The sequence below is a fragment of the Chlorocebus sabaeus genome, chromosome 11 (assembly GCF_047675955.1).
Source record: "Chlorocebus sabaeus isolate Y175 chromosome 11, mChlSab1.0.hap1, whole genome shotgun sequence".
Taxonomy (NCBI): domain Eukaryota; kingdom Metazoa; phylum Chordata; class Mammalia; order Primates; family Cercopithecidae; genus Chlorocebus; species Chlorocebus sabaeus.
This window is the reverse complement of record NC_132914.1, coordinates 119465442-119489219: the sequence shown is the minus strand read 5'-3', so window position 1 is coordinate 119489219 and position 23778 is coordinate 119465442. Positions and strand designations below refer to the sequence as shown.

The 23778-nt window shown below is 45.6% G+C and overlaps 2 protein-coding genes across 2 annotated transcripts in view; both read left to right on the top strand.

Annotated features, from left to right (window-relative positions):
• The window catches only part of VPS33A (VPS33A core subunit of CORVET and HOPS complexes), a 33670-nt gene extending 15652 nt beyond the window's left edge, over positions 1–18018 (top strand). Inside the window, exons 6-13 of the mRNA XM_008005033.3 lie at positions 164–338; positions 6480–6673; positions 9094–9220; positions 11002–11069; positions 12204–12341; positions 13643–13780; positions 16594–16762; positions 17138–18018. Coding sequence (XP_008003224.3) covers positions 164–338; positions 6480–6673; positions 9094–9220; positions 11002–11069; positions 12204–12341; positions 13643–13780; positions 16594–16762; positions 17138–17319 — 1191 coding nt within the window. The 3' untranslated portion in view covers positions 17320–18018. The remainder of the gene's footprint in view (positions 1–163; positions 339–6479; positions 6674–9093; positions 9221–11001; positions 11070–12203; positions 12342–13642; positions 13781–16593; positions 16763–17137) is intronic.
• Positions 18019–22380: 4362 nt separating this feature from the next.
• On the top strand, positions 22381–23441 carry LOC140712809 (uncharacterized). Its single transcript, XM_073021183.1, has 2 exons — positions 22381–22507; positions 23208–23441. Exon 2 carries the CDS (start codon positions 23291–23293, stop codon positions 23423–23425), a length of 135 nt encoding a protein of 44 aa, XP_072877284.1. The 5' UTR covers positions 22381–22507; positions 23208–23290; the 3' UTR covers positions 23426–23441.
• The last annotated feature ends 337 nt before the right edge of the window (positions 23442–23778 follow it).

Here is a 23778-nt window from a genome sequence, read left to right as displayed (position 1 = left end):
TGCCAACAGCAAGGTGCTTTTCTAGAGCTGCTTATTTCTTAGCAATGCACTTTTCCAGTTTTTCTCCTTTTTCACTTTTTTGATTGTCTTGCTGGTTTTAGACAAATTTTCACATCTGCTCATTCCCAGGAGGGCCCCACCTCATCTAATGTTTTGTTTCCAGCAAGTGGCCAATATGATGATCAGGATGAAGAGAGAGTTTACAGGAAGCCAGAATTTGATATTTCCCGTTTTTGATAATCTCTTGTTGCTTGATCGGAATGTGGATTTATTAACACCTCTTGCCACTCAGCTGACATATGAAGGACTCATTGATGAAATTTATGGCATTCAGAACAGTAAGTACGTGACATCTGTTTTCACTAATAGGTAATATGGGAAGAATATCCTTTGTGGAGACTACTGTTTGTATATTGCACACTTAAGCGTAATTTGAAGTCAGAGATCTAATTTTAATGATTCAAAGTGTAGATTAATATAGACCTTTTTGTAAGCAATTTAGCAACACAAAAAACTTTTCTAACCCTTGGCCCAAGAAAGCCCAAAGCCTAAGAACGTGCATTGAGGAATCATTCCAAAAAAGGGCATCAGTGAGGTTTGCATAAAAATTTCGATTTCCATTTTCTTACCAGAATTTTCCAAAAAATTTCAGTGGTTGAGTACGTTATAAAATATTATGGAACCACCTGGGCATGGTGGCTCACACTTGTAATCCCAGCACTTTGGGAAGCCAAGGTAGGCAGATCACTTGAGGTCAGGAGTTCGAGACCAGCCTGGCAAACATGATGAGACCCCTGTCTCTACTAAAAATACAAAAAATTAGCCGGGTATGGTGGCGCGTTCTTGTAGCCCCAGCTACTTGGGAGGCTGAGGTGAGAGAATTGCTTGAACCCAGAAGGAGGAGGTTGCCATGAGTTGAGATAGTGCCGCTGCACTCCAGCCTGCTGACAGAGTGAGACTCCGTCTCAAAAAAAAAGAAAATACTGTGGAACCATCAAAATAATAAATGTGGAACATGAAAAACTGCATAGCCATGTCTATTTCCATTAGAAATTGTTATATATGTGTCTGCGTATATATGTGTGTTCCAAACTATATTTATATCTATAAAAAATAACTAAGAATACCATAAAAACCAGGAATAACTGGAGGCGGAATACTCAGACCATGCCTCCAAAGGCTCAGTTGTTAGAAAGCTGCTTCCTTTACACAGAAATCTGAGAACCCTTGAAACAATGAAAATACTGACCTCTGACTTTCAGACACTAGGCTTCAGTGACATCTGAGCAAACTGCAGTTATCGGTGACACAAGAGTTGGCCGGAAGTTTAGTGCCCAGGCCTGTCATTGTCCCCTGTGAGCAGAGGCCAAGGGTCTCCCACAGAGGGCACTGGCATTTGCAATGCACACATCCTTGCGGCCAGCAGTAGTTGAGGAAGGCGGTGGAAGCAGTGGTGTTTGTGCTGGGTTTGGAAAGACACGGAGAGTTTAGATGAAGATCCTGGGGCAGGGGCAGGCGGTATCATACACAAGTCATGACGAGCCAAACAACGTGGTTGAGTGGAGCGCATGGCTGGAGAAATATTTTAGAAAATCGGCTGATACAGGGCCGGGCGTGGTGGCTCACGCCTCTAATCCCAGCACTTTGGGAGGCTGAGGTGGGTGGATCACAAGGTCAGGAGATCAAGACCATCCTGGCTAACACAGTGAAACCCCATCTGTACTAAAAATACAAAAAATTAGCCGGGGATGGTGGCGGGCGCCTGTAATCCCAGCTACTTGGGAGGCTGAGGCAGGAGAATGGCGTGAACCTGGGAGGCGGAGCTTGCATTGAGCCGAGATAGCGCCACTGCCCTCCAGCCTGGGTGACAGAGCAAGACTCCGTCTCAAAAAAAAAAAAAAGAAAAACAACTGGTACAGAAGGTCGAGGCCACTCGATGGAAAATGTGGATGGCTGGCTAGAGCTTGGCCTTGGTGAGTGATTAGGTCAGAGATCACAAGCATGTTTGGTTTGACTGGTTTTGGCCTACATGGTATTTATTTCTGTCAGTTTTTAAATGTAATACATTTTAAGTAATAATCCTGAATTATGCCATGACTTGAAAAATACTGGAAGCACTGGCAAGAGGCCACGCTCCCGCTGGTGGCCAGGACCTAGTGCCTCTAGAACTCCCTGCCTCACCACAGACCCCCACACCTGTCTCAGCCTGGCCTTCTTCCCTCATCTGCATAGTCCCCAGCCTCTATTGCCATCCTGAATGAAGCCACACGGAGCCAAGGGAAGGCCAGAGGAGAGGGATGTGGAAGAAAGATGAGGCCGGGTGCAGTGGCTCACACTAGTAACCCCAGCACTTTGGGAGGCCAAGGCAGGCAGATCACTTGAGATCAGGAGTTTGAGACCAGCCTGACCAACATGGTGAAACCCCATCGCTACTAAAAATACACACACACACAGACAGACACACACACACACACACACACAGCTGGATTTGGTGGCGCATTCCTATAGTACCAGCTACTCAGGAGGCTGAGGCATGAGAATCACTTGAACTTAGGAGGCGGAGCTTGCAGTGAGCCAAGATCGCACCACTGCACTCCAGCCTGGGCAACAGAGTGAGACATTGTCTCAAAAAAATAATAAAATAGGTGAAAAATTTTAAAAATATTTAGAAAGAAAGGAAGGGAGGAAAGGCCTGAAATTCAGAGGGAAACGGACTCGTGGTTGCCAGGACTGCGGGAAGGGGATGGGGTTTCCCTTTAGGATGAAAAAGTGTGGAACTAGATAGTGGTTGTGGTCCTACCATGTTGTCTATGTACTAAATGCTACTGGATATTCACTGTAAGACAAAGTAGTAATTTTTATATTATGTGCCGTTTACCACAAGAATGGATAAATGAATGACGTGGGTGAGGGAATGGAGAGAGAGACATGAAGAGGCGTTTCCACACGCCTCCTCAAGGTCTTTAGTGGTAAGATTGTAAAGTCTTTTTATTACTGTTATTTGTCCAAAAAATGGCACCTTTAATACTTTTTAAAACCTTATTTATTGACAGAGGAATTTATTTCAGAAGAGCCCTATGCTGGGTCATGGGTGGAAATCAAAGAAACAGGGTGGTCCCAGAGTGTGTACCACCCAGGAAGGCATGAGAGAAGAGTTCTGAAGTTCAGGATGGGGAGTGGCAGGGGGAGAGGGGGATAGCTGTATAGGAGAGGTGAGAGGTGGGAAGGGATTTTCCAGGAAGAGAAAAAATATGTATAAATTCCCATCCTCCTTGTAGCAAGTTTTTTGGTAATGTAAGTCAAACATTGATTAAGAAAAAAATTGGAAAAATAGAAGGAAACATAGATCCCTTATTATCCTCCAGCCCTATCCTGTGGCCCCAAACCTTGGGACAACCACTGTTAATATTGTGGTATTATTTCCTAGTCTTTTTTTCCCCTTATGTAGTTTACTTTAGTTAACAAAAAATGGAATCAGGTTGCACAAGTAGTGTCAAACCTGAGTTTTGATTTGGTATGCTAATGAGCATTTTCCCAGTGTATGCATACTGTAATCGTTATGTTAACGTCCACAGTATAGGCCAGGCATGGTGGCTCATGCCTGTAATCCCAGCACTTTGGTAGGCTAAGGCGGGCCAATCACCTGAGGTCAGGAGTTCGAGACCAGCCTGACCAACATGGTGAAACCCCGTCTCTACTAAATTCAAAAAGAAAATTAGCCGGGCATGGTGGCGGGCGGCTATAGTCCCAGCTACTTGGGAGGCTGCGGCAGGAGAATTGCTTGAACCTGGGAGGTGGAGGTTGGCAGTGAGCCGAAATCGCGCCATTGCACTCCAGCCTGGGCAACGAGCAAAACTCCATCTCAGAAAAAAAAGGGAAAATTCATAGTATATTTGAACCCTAGTTTACAGAGTCATTCCTCTAATGCTGGGCATTTTAGGTTTTGTGTGTGTGATTATAAAAACATCTGTATACATAAGTGGGGTTTTTGTTGTTTTTGTTTTTTGTTTATTTGTTTTTAATAGAGACGGGTTTCACCATTGTTGCCCAGGCTGTTCTCGAACTCCTGAACTCAAGCAATTCACCCTCCTCAGACTCCTAAATTCCTGGGATTACAGGCCTGAGCCACCATGCGCAGCCAATGTTGTTGTTTTTGAGACGGGGTTTCACTCTGTCACCCAGACTAGAGAACAGTGGCGTGATCATACCTCACTACTGCCTTGACCTTCTGGGCTCAAGCAGTCCTTCCACCTCGGCCTCCCAAGTAGCTGAGACTATAGGCATGCACCACCACGCACAGCTAACTTCACGATTTTGCAGAGATAGGGTCTCTCTATGTTGCCCCCCAGTTGGTCTTGAACTAGGCTCAAGAGATCCTCCCAGGCCAGGTGTGGTGGCTTATGCCTGTAATCCCAACACTTTAGGAGGCTGAAGCAGGCAGACCACTTGAGGTCAGAGTTTGAGACCAGCCTGGCCAACATGGCGAAACCCTGTCTCTACTAAAAATACAAAAATCAGGTGGGCATGGTGGTGTGCACCTGTAATCCTAGCTACTTGGGAGGCTGAGGCAGGAGAATCACTTGAACCTAGGAGGTAAAAAGGTTGCAATGAGCCGAGATCATCCCACTACACTCCAGTCTGGGTGACAGAGTGAGACTCTGTCTCAATTCAAAAAAAAAAGAAGTGGCTGGGCACGGTGGCTCACGCCTGTAATCCCAGCACTTTGGGAGGCTGAGGTGGGCGGATCACCTGAGGTCGGGAGTTCGAGACCAGCCTGGCCAAAATGATGAAACCCATCTCTACTAAAAATACAAAAATTAGTCAGATGTGGTGGTGGGTGCCTGTAATCCTAGCTACTCGGGAGGATGAGGCAGGAGAATCGCTTGAACCCGAGAGTTGGAAGTTGTAGTGAGCTGAGATCACGCCACTGCACTCCAGCCTGGGCAAGAGAGCAAGACTCCCTCTTAAATAAATAAATAAAATAAGAGAAAGAGAGAGATCCTCCCACCTAAACCTCTCAAAGTGCTGGGATTACAGGCGTGAGCCACCGTGCCCAGCCTACATAAGATTTTTTTCATATATCAGATTATTTTCTTTCCCTGGATTCCCTGATGCAGGATTTTTGGGGTGAAAGGCACTAGGTACGTGTTGCCAAATTGCTTTACTACAGAGTTACACCAGCTCCGTGCCATCAGTAGTTCATGAGCACGTGTGGGGTGTTCCAGGGAAATAGAGACTCACTTGGCTTGGCAGGAGCAGAGTAGGGAGAAGGAAATTAAGACTCCCATGCTAAGGAATTTGGAAGCTTATTCTAGATGAGGGTGTACCACTTTTTCTATAAAGACCCAGATAGTAAATATTTTAGGCTTTCACTTGTTACACAGCGCAAGTCATACAGAGGAACCTCCTTGTCTCTGTCATTGTAATGTGAAAGAAGCCATAGACAATACAAAAAGAATAGCTGTGGCCGTGTGCCAATAAAACTTTATTTACAAAAACAGAAAGTGGGCTGGGCGTGGTGGCTCACGCCTATAATCCAGCACTGTGGGAGGCCGAGGCAAGTGGCTCATCTGAAGTCAGGAGTTCGAGACCAGCCTGGCCAACATGGTGAAATCCTATCTGTACTAAAAATACAAAAAAATTAGCTGGGCGTAGTGGCGGGTGCCTATAATCCCAGCTACTCAGGAGACTGAGGCAGGAGAATCACTTGAACCCAGGAGGCAGAGGTTGCATTGAGCCGAGATCATGCCATTGCACTCAAGCCTGGGTGACAAGAGTGAAATTCCGTCTCAAAAAAAAAAAAAAGAGAGTGAGCAGAGTTTGGCCCTCAGATCATAGTTTCTAATTCTTGTTCTATAATCGCTTTTAAACTATTTTGGATTCCATCCCACAGTAAGAAATGTATTTTATATCATGACCCAGTACATACATGTATGTATATGTGTGCATGTGAAACTGAAACAAAAGTTTTATTAAAAAAAAAAAACCGAAGTCACCACTAGTTTCTCTAACGTCATGTGATAAGCTTGTGTACTTTCCGCTCGCTGTTTTTGGTACTGCTGTTTTGTTTTGTTTTGTTTTGTCTTGGTTTTGTTTTTAAGATGCTACTTGCAACCCACCAACTTGATTTCATGATCCACTAATGGAACATGATCTAGTTTGAAAAAACACTAAAAGTCAATGGGGTGATCCTTGAAAGTTTTCTGAGTGGAAAAGTGACCTAATCTCTGAATAAATTTAGGAGGTAGACAGTGCTGCATGTGGTTTATATAAGTGCCCCAAAGTTAATTAGAACTGTGGTATCAATATTAGAGTCACTGCTTCCTGTACTTTGATCATGGAAAATCAAAAGCTCAGAGCTATGTGTCATTTGCCATTTTCCATTTTCTCCTGAGGGAAATTCTGTTTTGTGCTTGGCCGCTTGATTGGTTCTTCCAGTCATTGCGCACAGGTGCTTATTCCCTTCCATTGCTGCTCAGGTTATGTGAAATTACCTCCAGAGAAATTTGCACCTAAGAAACAGGGCGATGGTGGTAAGGACCTCCCCACGGAAGCAAAGAAGCTGCAGCTGAATTCTGCAGAGGAGCTCTATGCTGAGATCCGAGACAAGAACTTCAATGCGGTGGGCTCTGTGCTCAGCAAGAAAGCAAAGATCATCTCGGCAGCATTCGAGGTGAGGCAAGTTTTGGGTGTCATTCTGCAACTCTAGGTCTCAGGTAGATGCCCATCCCTGAGGGGAATAAGAGCTCCAAAAATATGTAGCCATTAAACCAGGCTTCAGTGCAAGTTTTCTTATCTTCAGTAACTGCAAATTCAGTATTGGAAGATCCAAGGTTTTCTTTCATTTTAAACTTTCTCAGACCCGCGTTGTGTAAAGTTCTTTTTGTGTGGGGGGTAGGTGGAGGCACAAGTGTGTGCAGTTTACAGACTTCCATCATAAACTTTTGCTTTATTGTCCTTTAAATTATTTCCTACCTCACTTAAGAGGAAGCCATTGTACTATAACTAAAGATCCTCTATGATAGAACCTGTGCTTCATGCTGAAAACTCCAGTTTAGCCAGTGTGAATGTGGCAGGGAAACTCAGCACGTGTGGCAGGTGATAATGAGACTGAAATCCCCAGCAACCCAGAGCTTTGAAATTGGTGGCTTTATTATCACCTTCCTACCTCCTCTTGCCCGTTCACTAGTTTATTCTTGCTCAGGCTCCTTTTTGAAATATGGGAATTCAACAAGATCATAAAGTCTGAATATTTCAACTTTGGAAACATAAATTGGAAGTTTTTGAGAATGAATTTTTCACTGAGTATGTAGTTCCAGATTTTTTTTTTTTTTGAGACACGGTCTCGCTTTGTCTTCCAGGATGGATGTAGTGGTACAGTCACAGCTTACTGGAGCTGCTACCTCCCAGACTCAAGCAATCCTCCCACCTCAGCCTCCTGAGTAGCTGGGACCACAGTCACATGCCATCATGCCAGCCAAGTTTTTTGTTGTTTTTTTGTTTTGTTTTGTTTTTTTTCCCGTAGAGACGGGGACTTCCTGTGTTACCCAGGCTGGCTTGGAACTCAGCCATGTAATTCCAGATTTTATCTTTCTCAGGAATTATATTCATTAATTGATTTTCATATTTCTGAAGTTACTTTTGGTTTATTAAATTTTGCCAACAAATATCATCATCACCAAGCTAGGTTTGCTTTGTTCATAGACTATACTCAAGACTAAGGTTCAGGCTAGGCACAGTGGCTCTCGCCTGTCATCCCAGCACTATCAGAGGCTGAGGCAGGAGGATCGCTTGAGCCCAGAAGTTCTAGACCAGCCTGGGCAACATAGCAAGACACTGTCTTTATAAAACTTTTTTTTTTTTTTTTAACTAGCTGGGCAGTGGCGTGTGCCTGTAATCCCAGCTCCTCAGGAGGCTGAGGTGGGAGCCTAGGAGGCAGAGGCTGCCATGAGCTGTGATGACACCAGTGCACTCCATCCTGGGCGACAGAGAGACCCTGTTTCGACATCAAATAAAAGACTGACGGTCAACAGGAAAAATGGATTTTTTTCTGTTACATAGGAAACCTTTCCTCTTTATGATACCCTCTGAGCACAATTTTTTATCTTAGTTTTTTACTCGGAAATTTGTATGATTTATATAATACTATCTTTCACCAATACTCAGATGTCCACAAAATACTGACACAATGTGTGAGCTGGTACATTGGAAGACAGACTCTGAGGCATTTGCTTCTCTAAAGAAGTGCTAATTCAGGAGACAGGCACCATGAACTCTGTATTTCAGTGATATATATACTTTTTCTTTTCTGTTTTTCTATATACTGTTGGAGCTGTGTTTGCCCTGATTTATTTGTATTCCATTCTTCCTTTCTCATTAATATAAATGAAACATCCTCTGAACAATACAAAAAACAGAGCACTTAAAATATCGGCCGGGCGGCTGGGTGTGGTGGCTCAAGCCTGTAATCCCAGCACTTTGGGAGGTCGAGATGGGCGGATCACGAGGTCAGGAGATCAAGACCATCCTAGCTAACATGGTGAAACCCTGTCTCTACTAAAAAATACAAAAAACTAGCTGGGCGAGGTGGCGGGCGCCTATAGTCCCAGCTACTCGAGAGGCTGAGGCAGGAGAATGGCGTAAACCCGGGAGGCGGAGCTTGCAGTGAGCTGAGATCCGGCCACCGCACTCCAGCCTGGGCGACAGAGCGAGACTCCGTCTCAAAAAAAAAAAAAAAAAAAAAAATATTGGCCGGGCACGGTGGCTCACACCTATAATCCTAACATTTTGGGAGGGCAAGGTAAGTGGATCACCTGAGGTCAGGAGTTCGAGACCAGCCTGACCAATGTGGTGAAACCCCATCTCTACTGAAAATACAAAAATTAGTTGGGCGTGGTGGCGGTCACCTGTTATCCCAGCTACTCGGGACGCTGAGGCATGAGCATCTCTTGAATCCAGGAGGTGGAGGTCGCAGTGAGCCGAGATCACGCCACTGCACTCCAGCCTGGGCAACACAGCGAGAGTCCCTCTCAAAAAAATAAAATAAATAAACTGTCTTCCCTGCTTGAGGCACTGCTCTGTTGTTTATTTCAGGAAAGACACAATGCTAAGACCGTGGGGGAGATCAAGCAGTTCGTTTCCCAGTTGCCCCACATGCAGGCAGCAAGGGGCTCGCTTGCAAACCATACCTCAATTGCAGAATTGATCAAAGATGTCACTAGTGAGTATCCTTTGTAATGATTGTTTCATTCTGGGGCTACTTGCACATACAACCTAGGTTTGACACCTAGGTCATCAACACCACAATGCCTCCTGGGAGTGTCAGCTCTGTCTTAGTACCACGTGTTCTTCTCAGCATTAATGAAGTGTACATATGTTAATAGTTAAGAATGTTCTAGGCGGGGCTTGGTGGCTTATGCCTGTAATCCCAGCACTTCGGGAGTCCGAGACAGGCAGATGACCTGAGGTCAGGAGTTTGAGACCAGCCTGACCAACATAGTGAAACACTATCTGTATTAAAAATATAAAAATTAGCCGGGCATGGTGGTGGGCACTTGTAATCCCAGCTACTCGGGAGGCTGAGGCAGAATTGCTTGAACCAGGCGACAGAGCAGGACTCTTGTCTCGAAAGAGTGAAAGAGAGAGGGAGGGAGGAAGAGTCCACTTGTTAACTCAAATTTTTTCATTATAATTTATATGAAAAATATTTGGAATGTAGATAAGAGAAAAAAATTATCCATAAGTTTGCCATCATAATTTGAGATGGTTAATGTTTTTAGTCTAGCTTTTTTCTTTCTTTTTTTTTTGTGGGGGGGGAGGGGACAGAGTTTTGCTCTTGTTGCCCAGGCTGGAGGGCAATGGCACAATCTCGGCTCACTGCAACCTCTGCCTCCCAGGTTCAAGCGATTCTTCTGCCTCAGCCTCCCGTGTAGCTGGTTTTACAGGGATGCACCACCATGCCCGACTTATTTTGTATTTTTAGTAGAGATGGAGTTTCACCATGTTGGTCAGGCTGGTCTCGAACTCCCAACCCCAGGTAATGCACCTGCCTCGGCTCCCAAAGTGCTGGGATTACAGGCGTGAGCCATCGCGGCCAGCCGCTTTTTTCCTTTTTTGAAGGATTACTTAATTGGCTCGTGTTCTTCCCTTGAATACTCTGCAGAATTGGTACAAAGAGTATATGTTAAGTATTTTGAAAGAGCTCAGAAGACACCTATTAAAGCAGACATGAGTTTGTTCATTACAACACAGGGCTATAAGAGCTGAATAGGAGATTGTTTTATGAAGTATACTTCGAATATTAACCAAATCACAGTATTGGAAAATCAGTCCTTTGTTTTCCTGTTCATAGAAGTGGAAACTAGTTGAAATTGGGTTGAACCTAATGATGAAAATGAAATGTTCTTGAGAAATTAGCTTTCATTCATACTGACGCTTATTCTGGAGTATGTACTGAAATCCTAAGGATACAAAGGAGCACTGTTGTTGACTGTATCTCAGTGTAACTTAGGAGTGCAGAGGCCTAGGGTTCTCCATGTTTCCTAGAAGATTTTCTTCAGGTGATGACTTAAACTTATTGCTTGCTTGCTTTTTTTGCTTGATGTCTGGTTTCTTTTCTTTAGAGACAGAGTCTCACTCTGTTGCCCAGGCTGGAATGCAGTAGCGCAATCTTGGCTCACTATAAACTCCACTCCCTGCTTAAGTGATTCTTGTGCCTCAGCCTCCCGAGTAGCTGGGACTACAGGTGTGCACCACCACACCCAGCTAATTTTTGTATTTTTGGCAGAGATGGGGTTTGGCCATGTTGGTCAGGCTGGTCTTGAACTTCTGGCCTGAAGTGATCCACCCACTTCGGCCTCCCACAGTGCTGAGATTACAGGTGTGAGCCACTGTGCCCAGCTACATGTCTAGTTTCTGAATCGTGCTCTATGTATAAAAGCATGCCACTCAAGTAGATTAACATTTAATTTCTAAGTTGCAAATTTGCTAATTTCATTTTAGCTTCTGAAGACTTCTTTGATAAATTAACCGTGGAACAGGAGTTTATGTCTGGAATAGACACTGATAAGGTATGTGGACAAAAAAACCTCTTTAACAAGTAATTGAAAACTTATTAAACCTCAGATTATAGCCAGAAAACCAACTGCTTCGATTCCCATGCCTTGCCTAAGTTTTTTTTTTTTTTTTTTTTTTTTTTGAGATGGAGTCTCACTCTGTCGTCCAGCTCGCTCTGTCACCCAGGCTGGAGTGCATTGGCACGATCTCCACTCACTGCAAGCTCCGCCTCCCGGGTTCACACCATTCTCCTGCCTCAGCCTCCTGAGTAGCTGGGACTACAGGCACCTGCCACCACGCCTGGCTAATTTTTTGTATTTTTAGTAGAGATAGGGTTTCACCATGTTAGCCAGGATGGTCTCTATCTCCTGACCTTGTGATCTGCCCACCTCAGCCTCCCAAAGTGCTGGGATTACAGGAGTGAGCCACTGCACCCAGCCACTTAAATATTTTTAAGAGCAAATGCAAAATGTGCAAGTGTAGATTTTATCAAGTAACAGATATTTAACATTATTCTGTGCAAGACACTTTCTGCCGTACATGGCAAGATGAGACCCAGCCCCTAAAATCAAATCTTTTTAAGACCATATTAGATAAATTAAGGTATTTGCTCTTTTGAAAGAGTTTCTTATATAACTCCTTTAAGTAGCTCTTAATATTAACAAATTTTATTCACTTTATGAAAATTCCTAACATAAAACAATTACTGATACTTTTTGCTAGATTAGTTGTTGATACTATTGAAATGGAGTAGGCATCTGGTAGCCTCTCAGAAGCGTGTCCTTAGAGACAGATGTGTCCAGACAGGCATAGGGAGTGACCAATTGTATTCTCAGCAGCCTTGGGCTCCAGTGACTTGGCCTGATCACTGTGTGTGTGTGTGTGTGTGTGTGTGTGTCTGTGTGTCTGTGTGTGTGTGTGGTGGCCAGGGTGTGTATGTGGCTGGGGCTAGCAGAGCTATTTCAGGAAAGGGTTAGGGACTGTGGAAAAATATCTCATTTTCCCACATATCTCCTTTATTGGACTTTGAAAAATAATAAACATCAAGTTAAGTTCCCAAACCATGCATTGTGTGTGTGTATGTGTGTATATGTACATGTATGTGTATATGTATATGTAAATGTATATGTACACTACTTTATTTCTAGGTCAACAATTACATTGAGGATTGTATCGCCCAAAAGCACTCGTTGATCAAGGTGTTAAGATTAGTTTGCCTCCAATCCGTGTGTAATAGTGGGCTCAAACAAAAAGTTTTGGATTATTACAAAAGAGAGATTCTCCAGGTAAGTATATTTTTAAATTATTAATTTGCCAAGGAGGACAGCATCTTTTTAAAAAATACGTCATGTGCCGGGCACAGTGGCTTACGCCTGTAATCCCAGCACTTTGGGAGGCCGAAGCAGGTGGATCACTTGAGGTTAGGACTTTGAGACCAGCCTGGCCAACATGGTAAAACCCCATCTCTACCAAAAATTTAAACATTAGCCAGGCATGGTAGCATGCACCTGTAGTCCCAGCTATTTGGGAGGCTGAGGCAGGAGAATTGCTTGAACACAGGAGGCGGAGGTTACGGTGTGTCAAGATTACGCCCCTGCTCTCCAGCCTGGGCAACAGAGTAAGACTCTGTCTCAAAAAATAATAATAAAAAGTTAAAATTTTTTTAAAAATAAAAAATACAATGCTGCCATTTTGGTGTCTTGTCACCACTGTTTTGTAAATTTTTTAACACCTAGAGGAATTAGTCTTGGTAGCCATCACTGTTTATTGTATTTGTGTGATGATAATAGTCAACAGGCTGGGCACAGTGGCTCACCCCTATTATCCCAATATTTTGTGGGACTGAGGCAGGAGGATCGCTGGAGGCCAATACCAGCCTAGGCAACATAGCAAGAGTTTCCCAGGCTGGAGTGCAGTGGCACAATCTTGGCTCACTGTAACCTCCTAGGTTCAAGCGATTCTCCTGCCTCAGCCTCCTGAGTAGCTGGGATTACAGGTACCCGCTACCAGGCCCAACTAATTTTTATATTTTTAGTAGAGACAGGGTTTTGCCATGTTGGCCAGGCTGGTTTCAAATTCCTGACCCCAAGTGATCCACCCACCTTGGCCTCCCAAAGTACTGGGATTACAGGTGTGAGCCACCATGCCCAGACCTTGGCTATTTTTTAAAAATAGAAATAATATCCTACATTGCATATTATTGTTTTTTAATATATTCTGGAGACCTTTCTTATCAGGATGTGTAGATATGCCTTATTCTTTTTTGGAGCTAATTATATACCATATAAAAATATACTATCATTTATTTGATGCTCACTTAGATTGGGTCCATACATTCTGACTTTAAAGTAAAAAATTTAAATTTCTCTTTGAAACAGTGAGCTGAATTAATAGTTAACAGGCAAGCAGTTTTAGGACAAGTTTCATCCCTCCACCCTGTCCTCTGTGCCCATCCACTAACATTGCTGGACTTTGGTAACATGTCCTACGGTACAAACCAAATTGATTTGTTGGAAGTGCCCTTCTTTGAAAATTGCAGAAATTCTTTTCCTAATCTAATATCAAGGCCAAATGACTTCCCTTGCAGACATATGGCTATGAGCACATATTGACCTTACACAACCTGGAGAAGGCCGGCCTACTGAAACCACAGACCGGGGGCAGAAACAATTACCCAACTATACGGAAAACATTACGCCTCTGGATGGATGATGTTAACGAGCAAGTAAGCCACACTTCTCCACCTCGTCTCAGCTTAGGGACTGGTTAGATCGTCCACATGACAACACATGCTTCTGAACCTACACATCTGCCTTGCTTTCTAAAAACAATTTTCTAATGTTTTCGAAAAAGTAATGCATCATGTATTGTATCCATCAGAACCCTAGAAGGAAACAGAGAATGCTCTTAAACTGGGGAGTTTCTGGAGAGTTTAATAAAGATGTGGGCCAGGCGCGGTGGCTCACACCTATAATCCCAGCACTTTGGGAGGCCAAAGCGGGCAGATCACTTGAGCTCAGGAGTTTGAGAACAGCCTGACCAACATGGGAAACCCCATCTCTACTAAAAATACAAAAATTAGCCCGGCATTGTGGTGCACACCTGTAATCCCAGCTACTTGCGGGGTGAGGCAGGAGAATCGCTTGAACCCAGGAGGCGGAGATTGTAGTGAGCTCAGATCGCGCCATTGCACTCCAGCCTGGGCGACAGAGCGAGACTCTCTCTCCAAAAACAAAAAGATATGGGGCAGGCTCAGTGGCTCATGCCTGTAATCCCAGTGTATTGGGAGGCTGAAGTGTCAGATCGCTTGAGTCCAGGAGTTCGAGACCAGCCTGGGCAACGTGGCAAAACCCTATCTCTGCAAAAAAAAAAAATGGCCAATGGTGGTATGAGCCTTTAGTCCGAGAGGCCGTGATTAGAGGATCACTGAGCCCAGGAGGCAGTTGCAGTGAACCATGTTTGCGCCACTGCACTCCAGCCTTGGCTAGGGAGTAAGACTCTGTCTTAAATAAAGTTGTGGGAAGAGTGGAGACCAGTAAGAGGCAGTGTGGTAGGGAGCCCTTGCCAGACGTGGCCTGAAGAGCAAGGAGAGGGGGGTATTCTAGAAACTTATCTTAGAACCTGGAGAGAAGAGCTGTGGTGGGGCCATCTGTTGAGGTAAGGGGTGAGGGGCCTCTGGCTGAGGGTACGGTCAACCTCCAGCAAAGGAAGCCGGCCAGTGACAACCTCGTCCTCACACTGCTACCAACTCTCCAGTTCACTCTGGTGCTTTGCACTGGTCAGACCCAAAGAGAAGGCATTGGAGTGTGTTGGTGTGGGACGTACAGGTCCATCTCTGGGCATAGAGCATTGCGGAGAAGGGTGGAGAGTGTCTAGAGGAGCCAGTGGAGACGTCCAGCTCTCATAAACAAGCCAGCCATGGATGGGCGTGGTGGCTCACACCTGTAATCCCAGCACTTTGGGAGGCCAAGGCAGGAGGATCACTTGAGGTCAGGAGTTCAAGACCAGCCTGGCCAACATGATGAAACCGTGTCTCTACCAAAAAATACAAAAGTGATCAGGGCATGGTGGAGCATGCACCTGTAGTCCCAGCTACTGTACTCAGGAGGCTGAGGTGGCAGGATCCCTTAAGCCTGAGACGTTGAGGCTACAGCAAGCTGAGATTGCATGGCTGCACTCCAGCATGGGCAACAGAATGAGACTCTATCTCAAAAAAAAAAGAAAAAGAAAAAAGCTATGCAAAAGCAGGGCCATCAGGGCCAAGTGAGTTTCCTTCCACCATTTCCCCTCAGAGGCAGTCACTGTGGCCAGTTTTTTATCTATCCTTCCAGAAAGATTCTGTGCATATACATTTTTACATAAAGAGTGCATATTCTCTACTGTTGGTCTCCAAAGTGGGGTGCACTTTGCTATACATTTATTATTTATTCTAATGTTTCTAAATTTCAGTCTTTTTTGTTTTTTCATAAGGGACTTTATTAGGCTGCCTCTTGCAACCAAAGCTCGTAACTAGACAGTCTCCTCTGTCAGGAGCAAAATTGGATGATTTTTTCCCAGTGGGAAAATAGAGGCCCTTAATGTCTAGAGTCTGTCATGTACATATTAGTTCAGCTGCCTTCACTGTTTTGACCTTTCTGACTCCGGACCCACCTACCACTTAACAATGGATCTTGAAGAGTCTTTTGTGATCTTCCCCTTCTTTTTAATTTTTCTAAATTGCTACATAGTGGTTTTGAGGCTATACCTTATTTAATGATTTAACAGATTGCTACTGATAGAAATTCAGGTTGTTTCCAGTCTTTGCTATTACATGCAGTGTTGCAGTTAATATGTTTATACTTTGGTCTATTATATTTTGTTCTGCAAGCATCTCTGTAGGATTAATGCCTAAAAGTAGAATTGCTAAGTTCAAAGGTTATTGCTCATCATTGCTCAGCTAGGGAGTGCCAAGTTCCCCCCACTACATTTCATGCTGGCCGGACGCAGTGGCTCAGGCCTGTAATCCCAACACTTTGGGAGGCCGAGGCAGGTGGATCACCTGAGGTTGGGAGTTCAAGACCAGCCTGGCCAACATAGTGAAACCCTGTCTCTACTAAAAATACAAAAATGAGCCAGGAGTGGTGGTGCACACCTGTAATCCCAACTCCTTGGGAGCCTGAGGCAGGAGAATTGCTTGAACTTGGGAGGCGGAGGTTGCAGTGAGCCGAGATCACACCACTGCACTCCAGCCTGGGCAACAGAGCCAGACTCTGTCTCAGAAAAAAAAAAAAAAAAAGTTTCATGCCAAACCAAGTAATTTTTCATCTTCTGTACCTAGAGCTGCTTTGAGTGGCTTTTCAAGATTTGAGTCAAAAGTGAAGCTCTGGCTGCTAAAATTGAGCTCTGCTGGGGTGGATTAGAACAGGGCATGGCAGGGGTGGGGGTTGTTTATCTATCTTTAAATCCAAATCAAATAATTTTGGATTACCCAAAAGGCCACAGTCAGGTTGCTCTAAGTCTCTGTATCTACAGGATTTTTGTTCTTTAATTATCTCACAGAACCCCACGGACATATCCTACGTGTACAGTGGGTATGCCCCACTCAGTGTGCGGCTGGCCCAGCTGCTTTCCCGACCTGGCTGGCGGAGCATCGAGGAGGTCCTCCGCATCCTCCCAGGGCCCCACTTTGAGGAGCGACAGCCACTGCCCACAGGACTGCAGAAGAAACGTAAGTCCCAGTGCAGCATCTACAGATAATTATGTCCTGTTAGTGTGGTTTTCAGGTATTGTACAGTTGCTTTGTAAAATACTTAGTAAAGCACTTAGGAGTCAGAATTAAATATACCTCTTTTGTTCGTTGCTAATGTATATAGTTAGCACTAGAATCGGATTATTCCCTGAGGGGTAGCAGCTTTCAACTTCTATGTTGAGAATCTCAGGAGTTAGAAAAAACATTGAGATCAAAATCAGTATTCCTGGGTTTCAGATGAACTGTCTGGATGAAGACACTTGTTTATTCTTGTGAATGATAAAATGTTTGAAGAGGTGGGAAGAGGAGCACCGGTAATAAATAGTTTTTAATTCTGAAATGTTTAAATTTTAGGTCAACCAGGAGAAAACCGAGTGACTCTGATATTTTTCCTCGGGGGCGTAACCTTTGCTGAAATTGCTGCCCTGCGATTTCTCTCCCAGTTGGAAGATGGAGGTACAGAATATGTCATTGCCACCACTAAACTAATGAACGGAACCAGTTGGATAGAGGCTCTGATGGAAAAACCTTTCTAGGGTGTTCAGAGGAGACTTAACGAGTGTACTGCAGAATAAACTGCCTCTTTGAAGAAGTTGCTGAAAGGAAGTTAAACCCCATAGAAGAAACATGGAATGCAGAATATATTCTGGGGTCAGCTTCTTAAATTATACTACCGTTTACTGCTTTCTCCTTCTCTTTTGTATTCCTTTTTTTTTTTTTGCTTTGAGACGGAGTCTTGCTGTGTCACCCAGACTAGAGTGCAGTGGCACGGTCTCACCTCACTGCAACCTCCACCTCCTGGGTTCAAGAGATTCTCCTGCCTCAGCCTCCTGAGTAGCTGGGACTACAGGCATGCACCACCACACCCAGCTAATTTTTGTATTTTTAGTAGAGATGGTGTTTCACCATGTTGGCCTGGCTGGTCTCAAACTCCTGACCTCAGGTGATCCACCCACCTCAGCCTCCTACAGTGCTGGGATTACAGGCCTGAGCCACCATGCCCAGCCCCTAATCTGCTGAATAAAGAAGAATAGAAGAGAATCAACCTGAGTCAAAGAAGCACTGGTTTTGAGTTTTCTAAGCTCAGGGTCTTCATTAGAGACCTCTGGAAACACATTAAGGATGATGGGGGTAGATAATCCATTCTGCCAGACAAAGGAGGCCGGCTCTTAAAATAAGAAAGCTGAGACTGAGGAGGTGAAACTGAAAATAAAAAGAGAAAGTCCATCCCCTAATCCCCAGTGCTGTATTTCTTCAGGGTGCATCAGGCCTAGGACAGTGGTTAAGTGTTGGGAGCTGGACATCATTTTATCACTGAGTTGAGATTTCTTTTTCCTGCAGAGTATGGGAGATTATATTTAGGGTCATCAGTTGCTGTCGCAACTGATCACTAAGGCAAGTTTGCTTCCTTCTACTTCTTACAAAGCAAGAGGTTTAGAGGAGCTTCTTGCCCAGAAACAACGTTTATGCTCTATGCGATCAGCTACATCTCTGTAGGTTCCATACTTATCAGGGGCTTTTGACATGGAAGAATGTGATAATTGAGGAGCAGCCTTCTGGAATTCAGCCTTTGAAAGAATTCAAAGACAGTTTCTTAGCCCACATGGTAACTGCAGACACAGCAGTGGTGGATGCCTCCATTGAGGTTTCCATTTTCTCTCCTGTCCATCAAGGGCCCAACATCCAACTGGTCCCACGATGAGGAGGGGTAACTCTTGCTTCTTCAGCATCTGGCCACTTTGTTTCCATGGTAACTGCCACATGTACTTTTCTAGCAGTCTGTGGCCACTCCCTTCTCAGCTGAAAACACTGTTTCAACCCCCTCTCTGGTGACCTCAGCCTTCTCCAGGTGTATCTCTTGATCTTGGAGACCAGCAATCACAGCTGCTGCTACTCCTGCAGGAGACTGTCAGGCTGTGGTGGAGGGCAGGAGGTGGGAGGAGAAGTTGGAAATCCGTGTGTTCTCTGCCTCTCTGCTGCTGCATCTCAGCTTCTGGAGGAGTTAAGGCACCAAGGGCACCAAGTCAGATTGGCAGCTTTGCTGCCCGTGCCTAAGCCGCTAGCAGAATTAGTTCGTCCCCTGCTTTTCTGGGTCCCAGCGAGGTGTGGTTTTGGTTGTTGATTAGTAACTACACATTGTTTTTCCCCCACCTTTTTCATTAGTGGAGTTTCTTTTGTTTTTGTTTGTTTGTTTGTTTGTGACAGAGTCTCACGCTCATGCCCAGGCTGGAGTGCAGTGGTGCGATGTCGGCTCACTGCATCCTCCACTTCCTGGGTTCAGACGATTCTCATGCCTCAGCCTCCTGAGTAGTTGGGATTACAGATTTGCACCACCACACCTGGCTAATTTTTGTATTTTTAGTAGAGACGGGGTTTCACCATGTTGTCCAGGCTGGTCTTGAACTCCTGACCTCAGGTGATTGGCCAACCTCGGCCTCCCAAAGTGCTGGTATTACAGGCGTGAGCCACTGTGCCCGGCCCATTAGTGGAGTTCTGATGGGCACGGTAAATACTAGTAATGAAAGAGAAATTCTGTATACTTTAAAAAATCTCTTTAATAAAAGAATGCAGCAGCTCAAGCCTGTAATCCCAGCACTTTGGGAGGCCGAAGCGGGTGGATCACGAGGTCAGGAGATCAAGACCATCTTGGCTAACACAGTGAAACCCCATCTCTACTAAAAATACAAAAAAAAAAATTAGCCACCTGTAGTCCCACCTACTTGGGAGACTGAGGCAGGAGAATGGTGTGAACCCGGGAGGCGGAGCTTGCAGTGAGCCAAGATCGCGTCACTGCACCACTCCAGCCTGGGTGACAGAGCGAGACTCCATCTCAAAAAAAAAAAAAAAAAAAAGGAATGAAGGGTGGTAGAGATAATAATTGAAAGATTTGTTTGTCATGGAATTAATTTGGCCTTAATATTCAGTATTTGGAAATGTCTTAAAGAAAACCATTCTCATTGTAGAAAATCCTTTTTCAAATACTTGTTATATCCCAGGGAGATTAGTTTATACCTTCCACCTCAGGCAGTCATCAGCTGCTTTAGAGAATGAAATCCATCCTGCCCCTCCACGTTTTTGGTTCCTGGGGCTCAATTCAAGTCTGGTCAGGTCTCCCTGGCTGGAGATTCTGTCCTGGGAACAGATACTTAGTTGTAGTCTCATGTGTCTACACTCACCCGAGACTCTATACTTGCTTGCTCAGAGCATAGTTAGGTCAGCTCCTAAAAATGCATTCAGCAGAAGACTGAAAAACATCAATTGCTTCATTTGTATGCAAATAGAAAGTGGTAGATGATTATATATTACACGCCTTTGAGTAAGTTCATTTAATACTTGAAGCAGTCTTTGTCTCAAAAGAGTGTGCCCTTACTGAGAAAGGATATGTGAACGGTACATTTATTGTTGGAGAGAGTGGATTGTTTACATCATGTCTGGACTTTTGTCTCGTTGGGTAGACAGTTCTACACCAGCAGCCCCCTTAATAAAGAAGTCTACATAGACACTGTTTCGTGTCTTGCTATACAGTGTTGAATTCTAACCAACAGAGAATTAAGTATTTTGTTAATTGTGGAACAAAAGAGTAATGGTTGAAAGAGGGATGATTTAAAACAGCACATTTAATTCTCAGAGAAAACTGGGACAGTCTCACTGTGAGTTCTGTTCCATTCAGATCCGCCCTCACTGGAAATGGATTATGATTAAGCATGACATGCTGGTCTGTCTTGTTCTCAGTTGTACATTAAAGACCAGCCTGTCACCAGGAGGAAGTGTTTGAATTGAGCAGAGTTTAATTCAAGAAGAAATTACTTTTTTGTGATGAGGTCTTAACTCTGTTGCCCAGGCTGGAGTGCAGTGGCACAATCATAGCTAACCGAAGCCTTGAACTACTGGGCTCAAGCAGTCCTCCTGCCTCGGTCTCATGAGTAGCTGAGACTATGGGAAAGTACCACCACACCCAGCTAATTTTTTTTTCTTCCTTTTAGAGACAGGGCCTATGTTGCTCAAACTCCTGGCCTTAAGAGAAATAATTATTTTTTTCTTTTTTATTAAATTTATTATCTTTTTAATTTTCTGTAGAAACAGGTCTCACTCTGTTGGCCAGGGTGGTCTCGAACTCCTAGCTTCCAGCGGCCCTCCTGCCTCAGCCCCCCAAAGTGTTGGGATTATGGATGTGAGCCACCACACCAGCTGAAATACTCTTTTAAAAATATCAAAATGAACTGGATGTCTAAAGCAGACAGTAAGAGGGACTATGATAAAGATGGTGAGGCAAAAAATGCAGACATCACATAGATGATCTTTAGACTGAATTTATTGTAGAGTCTGATATATTCAGTCATGTGGTTTAATGATGACATCCTATAGAAAATAGAGGATACCTTTTTTGTCAGACAACAGAAGAAAAAGGCAGTTATTTAAAATTTCTGGTTCTTTTATTTCTAAATGGATTAGTGTGAATTTCAAGCCACATAGTGTTTCTTAGCTTAAGTTACTCCGTTGCTGTAAAACACCCAAAATCGGGTGGTAACAAGGAGCTGCAAAGGCTAGAACACTTAACTGCCTGGAGACATCCATTTGAAGGATGTGAGAGTTAAAAGGGAACAGAACCAGGCCTATTTTTAATAGCCTGTCTGTTTCATCCATTATTTTGGTGTGGAGGAGGGTATAAATGTCAGCTATACTCCGTTTCCACTAGGTAGGACACGGAAGATGACCAGTTCTCTGGGGGAGTAATTACTACTCACTGGCTTCCTGAGCAGCTTGATAATGTTCTGCTCCTGTTTTCAGCCTCACTGTGGCCAAGGCAATAATTTGATAATAAGAGATCCTGATTAAATTAAGGAGCCATTTGCTTCTGGATGATGATGTTGATAAAAGGGTTGATGTCCACACTGCCTGCTCTTTCAAAGGTCAGAAAACAGTCTTGAACTAAAAACTACTGCAACAAGCAAAATATTCAGAAGCAGCATAGTTTATGCTTTCGTTTCCTTTGTTGTTGCATCTGGGAAAGTGTCTGTTCTTTGCAGAAATCCTTACTGGCTCCTTTTGCCTCACATTCTGAGGAGGTGAAATTGGAAGTGTCACATTGGGAAGGTACCTGTATAATGAGTCTGTAAGCTGCGAAACTCTTTGTAAATCGGAATCAAGCACTCAGGAGATCTCGGTCACTTAAGCCTGGTTCTCACACACGTGCATGTTTGCACTTGCATTTTTTTTAAGACAACAGCTTTTGCTTTAGTAGTTGGGTGGTCGCAAGTGAACACTGTCCAGTGGTTCTTCTGGTGCCCAGACGAGGAGGAGATGGGACTGCTCTCAATGTGTTTGTTAGAAACGAAACTATTGGCACTATAACCCCATAACTCCCTACAACGTTCAGAAAAAAACAAGAAGGGGCTTGAAATACCCACTAGTGTACCGCCTGCTCAGCCCATTTGGGTCTGTGAAACCACATCTGAGCCCTGTGGGCTGTGGTGGCGACACAGGCGGAGGGCGGGCAGGGTTGCCAGCGCCCCGTCTGGGCTGGGAACGCCTGTGCACAGCTCGCTAAGAGCTCGGGGACCACGCGGAGGTTGTAATTGGTCTCTAGACCACACCTAGTTGAGTGCCGCTGCTTGAAAATCTCAGTTCTACTGAGATCGCGGAATACACACAAGCTACCTTTGGGCACCAGAGCAGACGGAACCGCAGAGCTTCAGGGTGGAAGAGTCGTGGAAACTTTGCCAAGTAAGTGAGGTGGGGAGAGAAGGAAGCCAGTGCCCGACACTGCGGGGAGTGGCTGGGCAAAGCAGCTTTGGAGGTGCTGTAGGGTTCCTACTGTCTGATGAGCTGGTGTGGGGTTCTTACTGTCTGATGCCGTCTCTTGTGGAAGTTAGCAGGGCTGGGGCAGATGTGCAGAGCACGGTGGGGGAGGTGAGCCCAGGATCGGACTGATGCCCACCCACTACCTGGCACCCTGCAGTTCCAGCTGGCCAGAAGGCAAGCATACCGGACCACAAAGCAAAGATCCGCCAGCTCTGCTGCTGGCAAGCCTTGGGGTCAGGGGACTCACAGAAGGGCAGGTTTGGGCCTGTGCCTTCCTCCTGCCCAAATGGGTCTTCTCTTCCCCTTCCAGCCAGGGCCGCAGCTGGGGCTGCAGCTTGAGTGACGGGAAAAGAAAGCTATACTCCACCAGCCCATTAGCGGCACTCACAGCATTAAAAATGCAGGAGGTGGTGGTGGGAGGAGCGAGCCGGGAGGAAGACTCATGCAGCTGCGGGGCGCGGGGAAGAGCCGGGCTTCTGCCTCCTCAGCCCGGATCAGAGCCAAAGAACGAGGGCAGTTTGAGTTGAGAAGGATTCTCCAGTGTAATCGAGAAGCGAGCGTCCAGGAGGCTGTTGGGGAGGTCGGCACTGTGGGCTTCCTAGCCTTCGTTTGCTGTTTCGAGGGCCTCGTGTGTTCCCGTCCGCCCCTCTGGGACGGCGCCAGCCCGGCAGGGTGCCGACCATCCCGGGTCTCCCGCGCAGCGCGATGCCGGCCTTGTCCACCGTCCACGTGCTGCAGCTGCTGCGGGAGCTGCTCGCCTTCGTGCTCCTCAGCTACACGGTGCTCATCGGGGCGCTGCTGCTGGCCGGCTGGACCACCTACTTCCTGGTGCTGAAGTGACAGCGCCGCCGCCCCGCCTCCCGCCCGGCCCCGCCTCCCGCCCGGCCCCGCCTCCCGCCCGGCCCCGCCTCCCGCCCGGCCCCGCCTCCCGCCCGGCCCCGCCTCCCGCCCGGCCCCGCCTCCCCAACTCAACAGGGAATTCCCTTCAAGCCCTGGCCGGAGTCCCCGCCCACCCGTAGCGTCACGGTGTCCGACTCAGCTCCGCGCCCTCAGGCCCTGCGTATGCCCCGCCCCACGCGGAAGTTCCGGCGGTTGGTTGCCTTGCGCGGCCGTTACAGCCGTTGCCCTAAGCCTCGCCCCCTTTCCCCCTGTCTGCCCAATCCCGACTGCTTCCTTGGGTGGGGGCGTGGCCA